Source organism: Myotis lucifugus, unplaced genomic scaffold, assembly GCF_000147115.1.
Source record: "Myotis lucifugus unplaced genomic scaffold, Myoluc2.0 scaffold_745, whole genome shotgun sequence".
NCBI lineage: Eukaryota > Metazoa > Chordata > Mammalia > Chiroptera > Vespertilionidae > Myotis > Myotis lucifugus.
Window position 1 is genome coordinate 220,562 of NW_005871793.1, and position 13,007 is coordinate 233,568.

Sequence of the window (13,007 nt, forward strand, 5' to 3'; positions counted from 1 at the left end):
CAACGAAGTGTAGTCATTTTTTTTAATGCAAATAGGCTCCATACTGCAGTGTACTCCTGGGCCTCAGCTAAGAGATTAGGGAGGGACATTAACTCTTTAAAGTGACTATATGCAGCATTAAGTGGTAGCTCTGTACTGTGAAAGAGAGAGACTATCATACTGTGTTATCCTGGGAGAATGAGAGTTGATGAGTGCTTTAGTAGTAAAAAATTTTTTTAGTAGTAAAATTAGTAAAACATTATTTTTGTTTTGTCTCTAACATGGAGTAATAGTTAACTTACTTACTTTAAAAATATATTTATTTATTTATTATACAATCAATTATTTACTTATATAAAGAGATGTACTATTTTATAAGGGTCATGGGTGTTTATAATTAAAATTAAAATAAAGAAAATCAAATAAGTTTTAGAAAATCCCCTGAAATCTTACTGTTTTAGTAATCAATAAAAATAAAATAGAAGCTATAATAGTTGGATGTACAAAGACAAATACTTCACAAAAGGGGAAAAAAATCAATAAACATATACTTTTTTTAGTGTTCAAAGTATCAATAAGCATCTACTTTACTATTATTTAAAGAACCCATAGTATATACTTTAATGATGTTCTAGGAAAATCCAGTACAATCAATAAATGGAAAGGATTTTATTGTCAACATGACAGTAAAATTTAGTTGTCTCATTTTTCCAGCATTTGTGGTTTTTAGCCTGCAGGTAGCCTCTTTACTGGAGAAGATATGGGATAAGGCCAGCAATTTCATATATGGTTGTACGTGAAAGTCCAAGAATGTCTTGGGATTTTCTAGTTTTTACATATGAGACAACACTCTATTTATATTATGAGATGTATTTGTAATCTTAATACAGACATAAATGATCCACATTGTTTAAAATATAATTTTTGAATACATTCTTCTCATGATTGATATTTATGCCTCAACCACTATGAAACTCAGACTGTTATTAAAAAGAACCTTCCCATCTTTTCTTACACTGAATTGAGGCTCTTGCAGATCTTTTACAATTTCTGCTTTGAGATCAGGTGGGGCTGTGGTACTAAAGTTGCAGGTTTCTGTCAAAAAATCCCAAAGTAGGTCTCCATTTTCATTGCCATCAATAAAACAGTCAGATATATCCATGGTGGACAGAAGGTCGTAACACTCATACTTAATCTCCAACTTGTCTAGCATCTGAGTGACATCCGTGGATGTGATGTACTGGCAGAGGTCATCCCGGGGTAAGCGGGATCCATACTTTCTCCATAGCTTGTCCCAGGCACTGGTTCCTGTGAGAGAACAGAGTCATGCTTTCATTCACTCTTTCTTTCATTTATCTACCCTGCCAGGCAGTGCATTAGATACTTGGGATAGAATAGTCAATTAAAAAATATCCTTGCCTTTGTGTAGCTTTATTCAAGGAGTAAGGGGTTGAGGGTAGGGAGATAGTTAAATAAATAAATAAATCATATATCAGATGATACTAAGTGCAAATGATAACAAATCAGAGCAAAAAATAAGGAAGGTCAAAGAGTTGGATGGTTTGCTGTTTTATATAGGGTGATTGTAGACCAGCGGTTCTCAACCTGTGGGTTGCGACCTCTTTGGCGGTCGAACGACCCTTTCACAGGGGTCGCCTAAGACCATCCTGCATATCAGATATTTACATTACGATTCATAACAGTAGCAACATTACAGTTATGAAGTAGCAACGAAAATAATTTTATGGTTGGGTCACAACATGAGGAACTGTATTTAAAGGGCCAGAAGGTTGAGAACCACTGTATGTAGACAGTCTCTCTTATGATATGACATTTGAGCACAGACATGACAAACCATCTATAATAATAAAAGGATAATATGCTAATTAGACCAGACATCTTCCAGATATCATTCCGGACATCCTTCCTGATGAAGCCGGGGCCAGAGGGAAGTCAGCCCGGGGCCTGCAGGCAGCCTGAGGGAAGCCAGCCTGGATCCCAGGTGCCTGCCAGCTGCCAGAGGAGGGAAGATTACTCCAGGATGCAGAAAGAGCAATTGCAAAGGGCTGGAGGCAGGAACATTCTTGGCATGTTTAAGAACTAGTTAGGGGCCAGCGCCCGGCTGCTCGCCCCAGCGCTGCGGCTCCTTTGTGAGTCCGCGGGTCCCGCCCCGGCCCGGCCGGAAAAAAAAAAAGAACTAGTTAGGAAGCTGGTGAGATTGGAATTAAATGAATTCCACTTGTGGCTATGGAGCATTTTAATTGTGGCTTGTGTGACTGAGAAAATGTATTTTACGTTATAATTCATCTTAGGTTATTTAAATTTCAGTATCCAAATGGGGCTTCCATATTGGCATTAGAATGACTTAACCTGATATGCATTTTAATAAGATCACTCTGGCCACACAGATGAGAAGCAAGTATAGGGGCATAAGAACAGAAGCTGGGAGAACAGTAAGAAGGTGACTCCAATAACCTGGGTGACAGATGATGGGAACTTGGACCAGTGAGCTTGGAGGTGAAGAGAAGTGGTTGGATGTTTTAGGTTACACTCCTACATACATTGCCATTTGCCAACAATTTCGTTACTGGGTGTGAGTAAAAACAAAACAAAAAAGTCAGTAATAACCCCAATAATTTTGACCCAAGCACCTAAAAAGAGAGAATTGCCATTATTGGAAGTGGGAAGAATGAGGGAGGAGCAGTTTTAAATGTATCATCAGGCGTGATTTTAGAAATGTAAATTTGAGATACCTATTGGGCATCCAGGTGGTGACAGAAGCAAGACAGTTGTTTGTTTGTTTTGAGTTCAGAGGAGAGCATGTAAGAGTAAAAACTGGAATCAAAAGAAAGAGCACAATAAATGATTTACTCAAACTAAAGCCTCATGTCTATCCATTTACTACATTCTGCTTTGGACTGCCAATAGCTAGGTTGATTTCTATAGGTTTGTCCCCAACTTTAAAGGATGTTTTAGCAATATCTGTTGCATTTACTTTTGAAAACCCAGCCCAATGTAGAAGCCAAGAGAAGCCTAGGGGAGAGAGACATAGGCTGTTGGACTATTCTTCTGACATTTCATAATTGAGATGAGGTTTGTTATTTAGTCTCCCAGAATCTGTTTTATAAAATGGGAACAACCATACTTACCTCAAATTCACCGGAAAGTATTAAATGAGATACTTTAAGTGAATCATTGCATGATGCTAAGCACACAGCAGGTGTATAATAAGTACTTACAAAATAAATGAACATTACATTATGAAATTAGTTTGATAATTTCTACTGGTTATAATCTTAAGACTGTGAAAAAGCAAACTTGCTGTTCAGAAATCGATGATTACAATAAATCAAAACAAATGAAAATCGATCTGTGGACCTTCTAATACATGCCTGTAATAATGGCTGTTACATACACAGATGGTACAGTGAATTAAAGATGGACACTAATGCCCAACTGCTTGAGTACGAAGCCTGGCTTTTCCTCTTTCTAAACTTTTTGAACCTGTGCCTCAGTTTTACCAACTGTAACTCAGGAATAATAATAGAATCTACCCATAGAATTTCTGCAGGGATTAACTGAGTTTAAAAGGTAAGGCACTTAGAACCATGACTGGCACATAGTAAACATTGTTGAAGGGTTACATAATTAAGCTGGACTTGGCCACAGCAATATAACAGAGAACTATATTTTCTATGAACTTCCAGGATTAAAAGTGAAGATTTCAAAGGCTTGAATTTATTTTGGTTCCCAAACCTCTTTTATGATCTAATGAAAGTAACCGACTCTCTGGAAAAGTACACAAACAAGACACACCCGCACAGTTGTGCATATAATCACAGGATGCTCAAACACTCCTGCCCTTCATCCTCAGACTAAGCTGAAGTCCCCAGATTTAACTAAACAGAAGAGACTATTCAAGGCAGGAAACAGTAAATAACAAATAGCCTAGATAACTGATGTTCTACTTATATTTCAGAAGAGGAAGTGATAACCGCAGGATATGCTCTAGGAATTGGAATGAAGCAGAAAACAATAAAACCTCAGTCCAATGGGAAAAAAATGAGGGTCATGAGTATATATTAAAAGATCTTTCATTCCAATACAGAGATTATCTTCCCAAAAAAGAATTTGCCTTACAAATAAGACTTTATAAGAACATAAATATTTCAGCAGTTGAGGAGAGGCTCTGTTATCATAATTTTTTCAACCTGGCAGAGAAAAAAGAACAAAACACTAATTGCAGAAAATGTGCTGGTGTCAGTGTTCTGTGACTCGGTGCCTTTTCTGAGCTGAGCAATTATACACTTTCTGACGGATGCATTATCATAATGGCTCTCGGTGGGCACAGCATATGGCGCTACTTTTGTTTTCAACATGGAATAAACCAGATTGTTTTTTCCCGCTGTATTAAAAATCACACACAGGATTTACCTCCTTCCTTATTCAGGTAAGGAGAGGGAAGGACACACAAAACTTGAGTGCCCTCCTTCTGGCTAAGCCCCCTTAACCCGATACATTGCATATTAATTAACAACTCATTCAACTAATACCTGGCTACTACATTTGCAGAAAAACATGTTGCTGACATCATTTTACTGTGTGATACACCTCTTTTGTTCTTAGTTTTCTTCTTTTTGTTTTCAAATCGAATCTTTTATCTTCATAATCAGGAACTTCTGCTCGTTATAGTTAAACGAAATGGGCTAGCTCTGTAATGGGTCCTTAGCAACACAGAGGCAAGCCTCTCTCTCCCCTCAAGCAACACGTACTCTAATGGGCTGACCAGCACATGCTGGCATTTAATTCTGACTTCAATTTCTCTTTCTTCTCATTAGTTCCACTTGCCTACCCTTCATTGCTTTTGTCCACCCATGTGTAGACTGTGTGTGTGTGAATATGTAATCATCTTTATTGAGTCTTTTATTTCTGTTTATTAAACCTATCTTCAAATCTCCAGAACTGTCAATGTCATCTATCTGATTCCATGTCGATCATGTGGTAAGTTTTAGCTAAAACATGGTATTTACTTGTGTTTTTTGGAAGGACATTCAGAACAAGTAGCTTGGATCACATAAAGGAGAAATAATAAGCAATTATTCAGTTCAATTCAAACACATTTACTAGTGTCTTCTAGGTGCCAAAGGCTTTGCAAGATCTGAGAGTAGAAATAAGAGGCAGAGCCCCTTATTTCTCAAGGAACTCTCCTTAAGCTCCCCACATGCCTCTAATAGGAAACTCAGCACTCCGCTGAAAGTGTTTCCACTGTCTGGTTTGGATCCTCCATTAAATCAGCAGCCTTTCAAAGGAAAAGGAAAAGTAATCTTTTCAACCTCCAGAGCCCAGCACTGACTTACTCCCGGAGCTCAATAAAAGCTGAATGAACCAAGTGTACACAATGACCACCCTGGGTAGCCAGCATGGAGCTGAGCATTCTGTGTTTTGAATATGGCTGAACATACATGGATCCTTAGCCAAGCTAGGTACTCCGCATAATTAAATCTAGAAACTGACCCCATATTTCATTATCTTCTAATGTAATAACTGCAAAAATGAGTATCTATATGGTGCTCAAATGACTGAGTAACTCAGTCTGTTAAGAAGAAATAACTTGTCCTTTCAATAACAGGTCAGTGACTAAGATCGACAGACAAGAGCCTTAGCTGTGATATTTAATATGACCACGTAGAACAAGATGTTAATGCAGACATACCTTTATCTGCCTGGATAAGACAATGGCTAGATGAGTGCTCTTAGACATTTAATTTAATGATGAAATTTAATTTAGGCTTTCGGAATCTGTCTACAATGAGCACTCAATTTTCTTCATTGCAGTGACGCTATGAATGACAATATTGCCCTGGAATCAAGGAAATATACAAACAGGTTTCTTCACTTCTAGATAATTATAAAGTGGATTCCATTTAGAAAGTGACTGAGAGAAACCTGATAAAAACAGAGCCTAATGTGAATCATTTTGGTGTAGGTGTTCCAAGTTTTAGGGCAATATTTGAGTTTAAGGAATGTTTTCATTGGACAAGTATGGAGAGTGGGGTTTCAGGAATTATAATTTGGGCTGAGAAGGCTGTTTAGGGCAATGGCTTTTATATACGGGTGAGGAGGGAAGTTGACTGGGCACCTCAGATACCCTGGAGAGCTTTCTCAAGCTTGTTTATTATCCACAGAATGGTCTGGCAGACAGGGATTCGAAATGAAAATGAAAAAAAAGACTAAATAAAAATGTGGATCAATCCTATACATCTTGATTGGCAATGATATAAGACAAATCTGATTGGACATTTCTTGTGATTAAATTTGTCTCCACTGTTGGAAACTTACCATGACTATTTTTCTAAGCACTGACCCATATATTTATATTGGCTGTATTAATACAACATAGCAATTGCTGCTATTATTATAAAAGGAAACTGCAGTCATTTCTATACACTAAGTGGCTAATATAATTTATCTTGGCTGAAAATCTATTGTTGATAAGAGAAATTTATAGGCGCATAGATTTATCGAAGTGAGAGAGCTAGAGTAAAAGGGAGTTTGCTCTATGGAAGGGGGAAGTAAGGAGTTGGTATTTTAGAGAAAGTACTGAGCTAAGAGGATGTGGGTGAAGTCTGAGAGAAGTTATGACTAGGTGAAGGGAAAGTGGGCCCCAACTGAGCAAGAGAAAGGCTGGAAAAGAGTGGCTGTGAGACGTTGATACTAAATTCTGTTTCTGCTATTCTTCCTCCTCATAGACGTCTCCCCAAATCAAAGAATAGTGCTTTGGTGAATGAAGGAAATAGAGCTATGCCCATGTTTGGGGTAAAGCAGAACATGACCAAAAAAGGTAGCTGCAGCACATGCAAGGTTTGGCCATAAGAAATCCAAAGTTGAACTGTGAGAAGTTTGGAGCAAACAGTGGCTGGCAACCATCAGAAGCATGACTCAGGTTTCCTCAGGAGTCACAGAGCAAGTGATAGATGACCAAGTGGCTTGAGATGAGGACTTCAGTCATTTACTCTGGACTGTTAAGAGTTAAGTATTAGTCATTCAGGTTACACTAAGTTGATGACAATTTTATTCCCCTTAAAGGTGGAATATTTTCTTTAACTGCAAAAGAAACTATATTGCATAAGATGGTTTGTTTTTAATTTTTTACTTATACTTAATAACTCTCCTGATAAACAGAAGCAATAAAGCTATAACTTTTAGCCTTAAGAGGGAAGTGGAAAGTCCAAAATAAAATACCTAAACCTATTTTTCCTTTTGCTAAGTGGTTCTTTAAAAATAAATGTATATATTTCTTCTATAGCTGTATAAAATCTTCTAAGAAAGAAGTGTATATGGTAAAGAAGGGAAATAATGAGAGTCCCTTTACTAATTCAACAACTATTATTTGTTGCATGCTTATGTCTAGGATCAGTAACCATTAACAATATTTCCTCCTGCAGATATACCTATCTACAATGCTGTGTGCCATAATGAAGAATTATGAACTGCAAAATGAAAAAGTTGGTAAAATATTTTCACCATCAAACCACACTGACTAAATAATATTTGACTTAAAGTACTTTAGAAAAAGCTATCTGATTTTAAATCTTTAGTTTTTTTTTATTTTCCCCATGAAAGTATATAGACATAGTACATATGAATCACATATATGCATAGGTGCAATAATGTAGGTATGATTATCCAGAAATAGCCCTTGAATAAACTTAGATGCATAGACCAAGTTCACACTGCTAGGAAGTGCCTCAGCATTCTTGCCTAATGTATCATCATATGTTTCACGGGGCCTGTTTTGGTTTGCACATTTCTTGATGCCAATATACCATGGATTATATTAACTGATTCATGATATAGCCAGCAGAATCTTGTATCCATAAGGACACTTAGTCAATTCTCAGTTGCTTGTAGACTGCTCATGCCACTTGCTAAACAGGCTGTCTTTTTCTTATTTGTAGACATTTACTCATAGAAACCTGCCCCTTGACACTCATATACTTTACTTCTGAAAATATTTAAGAATAAACCAAACATAAGTAAGAGTGGGTCTTCTATGGATATTCAATACGTTCTAAAATCAAACATATGACTTCTGGATGAATTGCTGTTCCTGTCTACAACAGTTTTTCTGTACTATGGATACAGATTGTCAAAAATAGGCTGCTTTTATGTTGATAATTAAGTTTACTTTTGAATTGATAAGTGTAGAACAAAGTGCTTTACCCAAGTGTCCTTATTTAGAGAGAGATTAGCATGAAGCATCCAGTTCACATAAGCACTTCTAAATAGGAAGACAGAACTCTCCCAGTTAAATGAGTATTTTTAACTAACCAGAGGTAAATAGTATATGAAAATGTTCCCTTGGGGAAGAGGTTGTGTACAGGAGTGCTCACCTGCCAGACTGCCACATGAGTTCAAACCCTGGATTAAGGCTAACAACCATGTTTATCATCCTTAAAGCCATTCTTCATATTTAAGAAAAAATGAATTTTGTGACATGGATTTTTGAGTACGGGGTCTGGTATAAGCTTAAGAAGATAGAAACTATTTTGTATCTACAATTAACCTGCCTTGCACTGCATGGACAGTCCATAAAGATTACAAATGAAAGAAATTATGAATTAATGAATTCAACAATTACAATGTCTCATTTGCTAACATGTATACTTATGCTCTCTGTGTGGTACTTATTATATCCATGGAAGCAACAGGAGAGGATCAAATGCCTTATTTGGAAAATAAAGCACATAAAACAAAACAAGTGAACTATTTTTAATAGTTATTTGAGAAAACCTATAATGAACGGTATTGATAATGGCTCTAGAAATGCAAATTAGCCGAATATGATGGTACCCCAAATAGTTTAACCTTTATTTATTTATTAATAAACATCACAGAGGGTAAAGAGAGAGACATTCAATGGAAACAAAGGAGCAAACAGAAATATTTAGTATTTTTAGTCTCATTAAAAAAGTTACTAACAGTTGCATTTGCTCTATGTGATATAAAAAGAATTTATATATAGATAAAAATTTCTCTCAGGAGAAAGAAGTAAACAGACATTTAATGCCAGGAGACCCCCTAAATTTGGGGCTGTTGTGAAGGCCTTGCCTCATACAGCCTTCAAACACAGGCCTCCAGACATATATGCACTACTGTGGTCTATCCAGGCTGGATAAGGATAACTTACCTGACACAAGAACAATAAGAATCTTAGCACTGGGAGCTAAGAGACTGTGGAAGAACTTCAGGGTAGCTGGGATGTCTTTTACATAATACAGCATCTAGAAATTAAGGAAAAGAGATATGAGACACTTTTCTATGTCAACATCTTTGTGTGCTTGGACCAGATACTCACTAGAAAGTTTAATTTTCAAGTGGAGTGGATTTTACTGAACAAAACACTTAAGAAACCTAATAAGTAAAAATGTTATATGGAGAGATAGAATAAACATTTTTTGGGGGGAAGGGAAACTTTTATTTGCTCAACTAGAGCCAAATGGTTTTAAATTTACACTTTCTGGCTTTAATAACACTGACATCTACAGCTGGAGACACTCAGTTTCTGCTCCATGTGGAGGCGATGCTTCTAGGCTTACTCCATATTTGGTGCCTTTTAATTTTCTGGGAGAAAATGGTGCTGGCACCATAAACACAGACTCCATTTCACGGAACGTATCTTTAAAATTAAGCCCTTTGTACCTTTGTACTAGCTCCACCATGTGCTTACAGATGCTTTTTTTAAATCATGGAAAATGTGAAAAGCTCTGATGTCAACAGATTCTCTAGGAAAGGATTGGATAATGCATGAAGTTACATGCTTGGTCACAAGATGCTAAGAGCCAGTCTACCCATCCTATATAATAAAAGCCTAATATGCTAAGTGTCCAGTCATCCGGTCAACCAATCAAAGCGTGATATGCTAATGATATGCTAAGGCTGCTCAACCGCTCCCTATGATGTGCACTGATCACCAGGGGACAGACAGTTGACCAGTTGACCAGTCACTATGATGTGCACTGACCACCAGGGGGAAGACTCTCCAACTGGTAGGTTAGCTTGCTGCTGGGGTCCAGCGATCGGGACTGAGTGAGATGAACCGAACATGCCCTGGAGCCCTCCCATGTCCCTCCCCTGGCCAACCTCCTGTGTCCCTCCCCAGCCCCAATCATGAACTGGTGGGGCCCCTCGGCCTGGCCTGCACCCTCCCACAATCCAGGACCCCTCAGGGGATGTTGCAGCTTTGTTTTTAAATTTGGAGGGCGAAGAAAGATGAGTTTCCATCTGATGGTTTCTCTTTTCCCTACACTATGAAGTGAGCCATTGGTTGGGAATGAGTGGTGGGATAAGGGCTACAGGAGGTGTAGGGGAGAGAGGGAGGTATAAAATAGTTGTATGAGGAGGTGGGAAGCAAGTCCAATAGAGAAGTATCATAGGCTCGCTGGGCACTCCCTTACAGGTAAAGAATCTTGTCAGCTAAGAGAGCAGAGGTGTAGGATTGCCTGAATATGCCAATTTTAAGTTTATTCTTTTGGAGTAACTGTTCTTGTGGACTATAGAAAATAAGAAACATGTTGTTATTAATTGTGGTATTTCTAAAATATACACATCTTCTAAGGGATGCCTATACATCCATATGGTATCCAGAAAGAGCAGTGGAACTATGTCTCCATACTATCTACTGAATAGTTACCCCCTTTACTGCCAGTGCTGGACCATGGAAATAAATTCCTCCTGAATGACTAACTGGTATTAATAACACTTCAGTAACCTGAGGAATCATCTAACCTGCCCCTTTTGTCACAAGCACACTACCCAGGTCATCAACAAGGCAAAAGCAGGAGGATTCAGAAAAACTTTGAGATGTTGGTTCATCTAGATCAGCGGTTCTCAACCTGTGGGTCGCGATCCCTTTGGGGATTTCACAGGGGTCGCCTAAGACCATTGGAAAACACATATATAAATAGATATTGTTTTTGTGTTTAATCACTATGCTTTAATTTTAATGTTCAATTTGTAACAATGAAATTGGGGGTCACCACAACATGAGGAACTGTATTAAAGGGTCGCAGCATTAGGAAGGTTGAGAAACACTGATCTAGATCATTAGAGTTACTGGAGAACTGTATTAGGATATGTTACACTCTGCAGTCCTCAAATCTACTGTCCTCAGATCTATCTATGAACTTTCAGTCCTATGAAAATTAATTAAGCCAATAGTGAAAAAAAATCAGTAACTCTGGAAGTATTTTGAGTAGAGAAAACTGGCATTTTTAATGTTACAGAGAATTTCTTAGTATTATCAACATCTTTATCCTCAATTTGAATATGCTCCCTTATAAAACCAGATTCTCATTTTTCTTTTTAAAGTTAGAATAGCAGGCACTCTTCATATGTAGTTTTCTGAAAAATCTCCTTTCTGAGCATTTGTAACAATAAGTACTTCTTACCTGAATCATATGAATAAAGTCCCACTTCTGAAGTTCTTTATTCTCCATCACTCTATTTTCATATTCAGATGATGTCTCCTTATGCCAAGCAAACTTTATGTTCTCAAGGTTTGATGACTTGGCTACAAACTCTAAAATAAAGGAAAGAGGTGGCACACAATCTATTTTAATTGCAAATGTGGAACCTATTTCCTCTTAGAATTTTAATGCAATCAATGTTATACACATAACAAATATAAAACACATTTTTCCTTTTTATATAGCTCTGGAAGACCAGAGAGTTCATCTTAATTTTTTTCTAGTATTAAGTGAATTTAGAGATGAAAGAAAAAGTCAATAAGAAATAATTAGGAGGACCCTGATCAAACATAGGTTATATTATCTCAGTATAATAGGGAATTAACTCATGGGTTTTATCAATGGAAAACTGATATAAAACAGGTGATATGATTCTGTAACCCAGGAGTCAGCAAATATGGTGCTATGGACCACATCTGGCCCAGTACCTATTTTTAAATGAACTGCAAGCTAAAAACATAGGATTCTACTTCCTGACTCCATGCCTCTGTCTTTTATATCTCATGCCATTACACTTTTAAATGACTGAGCAAAATCAAAATAAGAATACTATTTTGTTATATGTGAAAATAATAACAAATTCATAGTTTAGTGTTTATAAATAAAGTTTTATTGAAATATATCCACAGGCATTCGTTTATATATTCTCTATGACAGCCTTTGTGCTACTATGGTAGAGTTGATTAGTTGTGACAGATGCTGTGGCTTTCTAAATTTAAAATTTTACAACTTCTTGGCCTTTTTCAGAAAAAGTTTGCAGATTTCTACTATAACCTATTAATCCTAAGATCTTTAAGGACAGCGATTCTGATTAAATACTTCTGAATGAATTGATAACTCTGTCTCTAAGAATAAACATCAAAAATAGTAATTGGTGGCCAGTGAATGGATGGAGAGTCTGTAAGTAAAAACGTTTAATTATTCATGTTCGTATTCTGAGGTGTTTATCCCTGCCAAGGAAACAAATTGATTAAGTTCCTCTCCCATTAAGCTTACTAAGAACATACTACAATAACAATCTGTATGATTAAAGGGACACATTTGGGATGATAAGCCTTTCAGGATAGAATTTGACATAAAGCACCATGGGTTACAGGTACCTTTGTACTTGGCAATTTGTTCAGCACTTGGTTCAACAACTTCATTGTTAATATGAACTCCTGGGAATTGATCCTGCACTTTGGAGAGAATTTGAAGATCAATTTCACCTAGAATACAAGCATAGGAAACAGATCACATTGGTCCAAAAAGAAACGATTAAGAATAATTTCAGCTAGTTTATTTGTCTTAGTTTTACTAGGAAAGTCCAGCATGTATAAAGAATAATGCTCAATTGTTTCCCTGCCACATTGTCTATGATGCAGAACAGCTAGGTTGTAAGCAGGAATAATAATGTAATTTGAGGAAGGCTATGATTGTTATTCATTCATTCATATAACATTTATTCAATATTTATTATTGTATTACATTTAATCTAAGATGCCACTGATCATGTAATCA

The 13,007-nt window shown here is 36.9% G+C and overlaps 1 protein-coding gene across 1 annotated transcript in view; it reads right to left on the reverse strand.

Annotated features, from left to right (window-relative positions):
• Positions 1-565: 565 nt before the first annotated feature.
• HNMT (histamine N-methyltransferase) overlaps positions 566-13,007 on the reverse strand; it is a 30,028-nt gene continuing 17,586 nt past the window's right edge. The window contains exons 3-6 of the mRNA XM_006105992.3: positions 12,608-12,715; positions 11,430-11,560; positions 9,170-9,263; positions 566-1,287 (exon numbers count right to left, since the gene is read on the reverse strand). Coding sequence (XP_006106054.1) covers positions 932-1,287; positions 9,170-9,263; positions 11,430-11,560; positions 12,608-12,715 — 689 coding nt within the window. The 3' untranslated portion in view covers positions 566-931. The remainder of the gene's footprint in view (positions 1,288-9,169; positions 9,264-11,429; positions 11,561-12,607; positions 12,716-13,007) is intronic.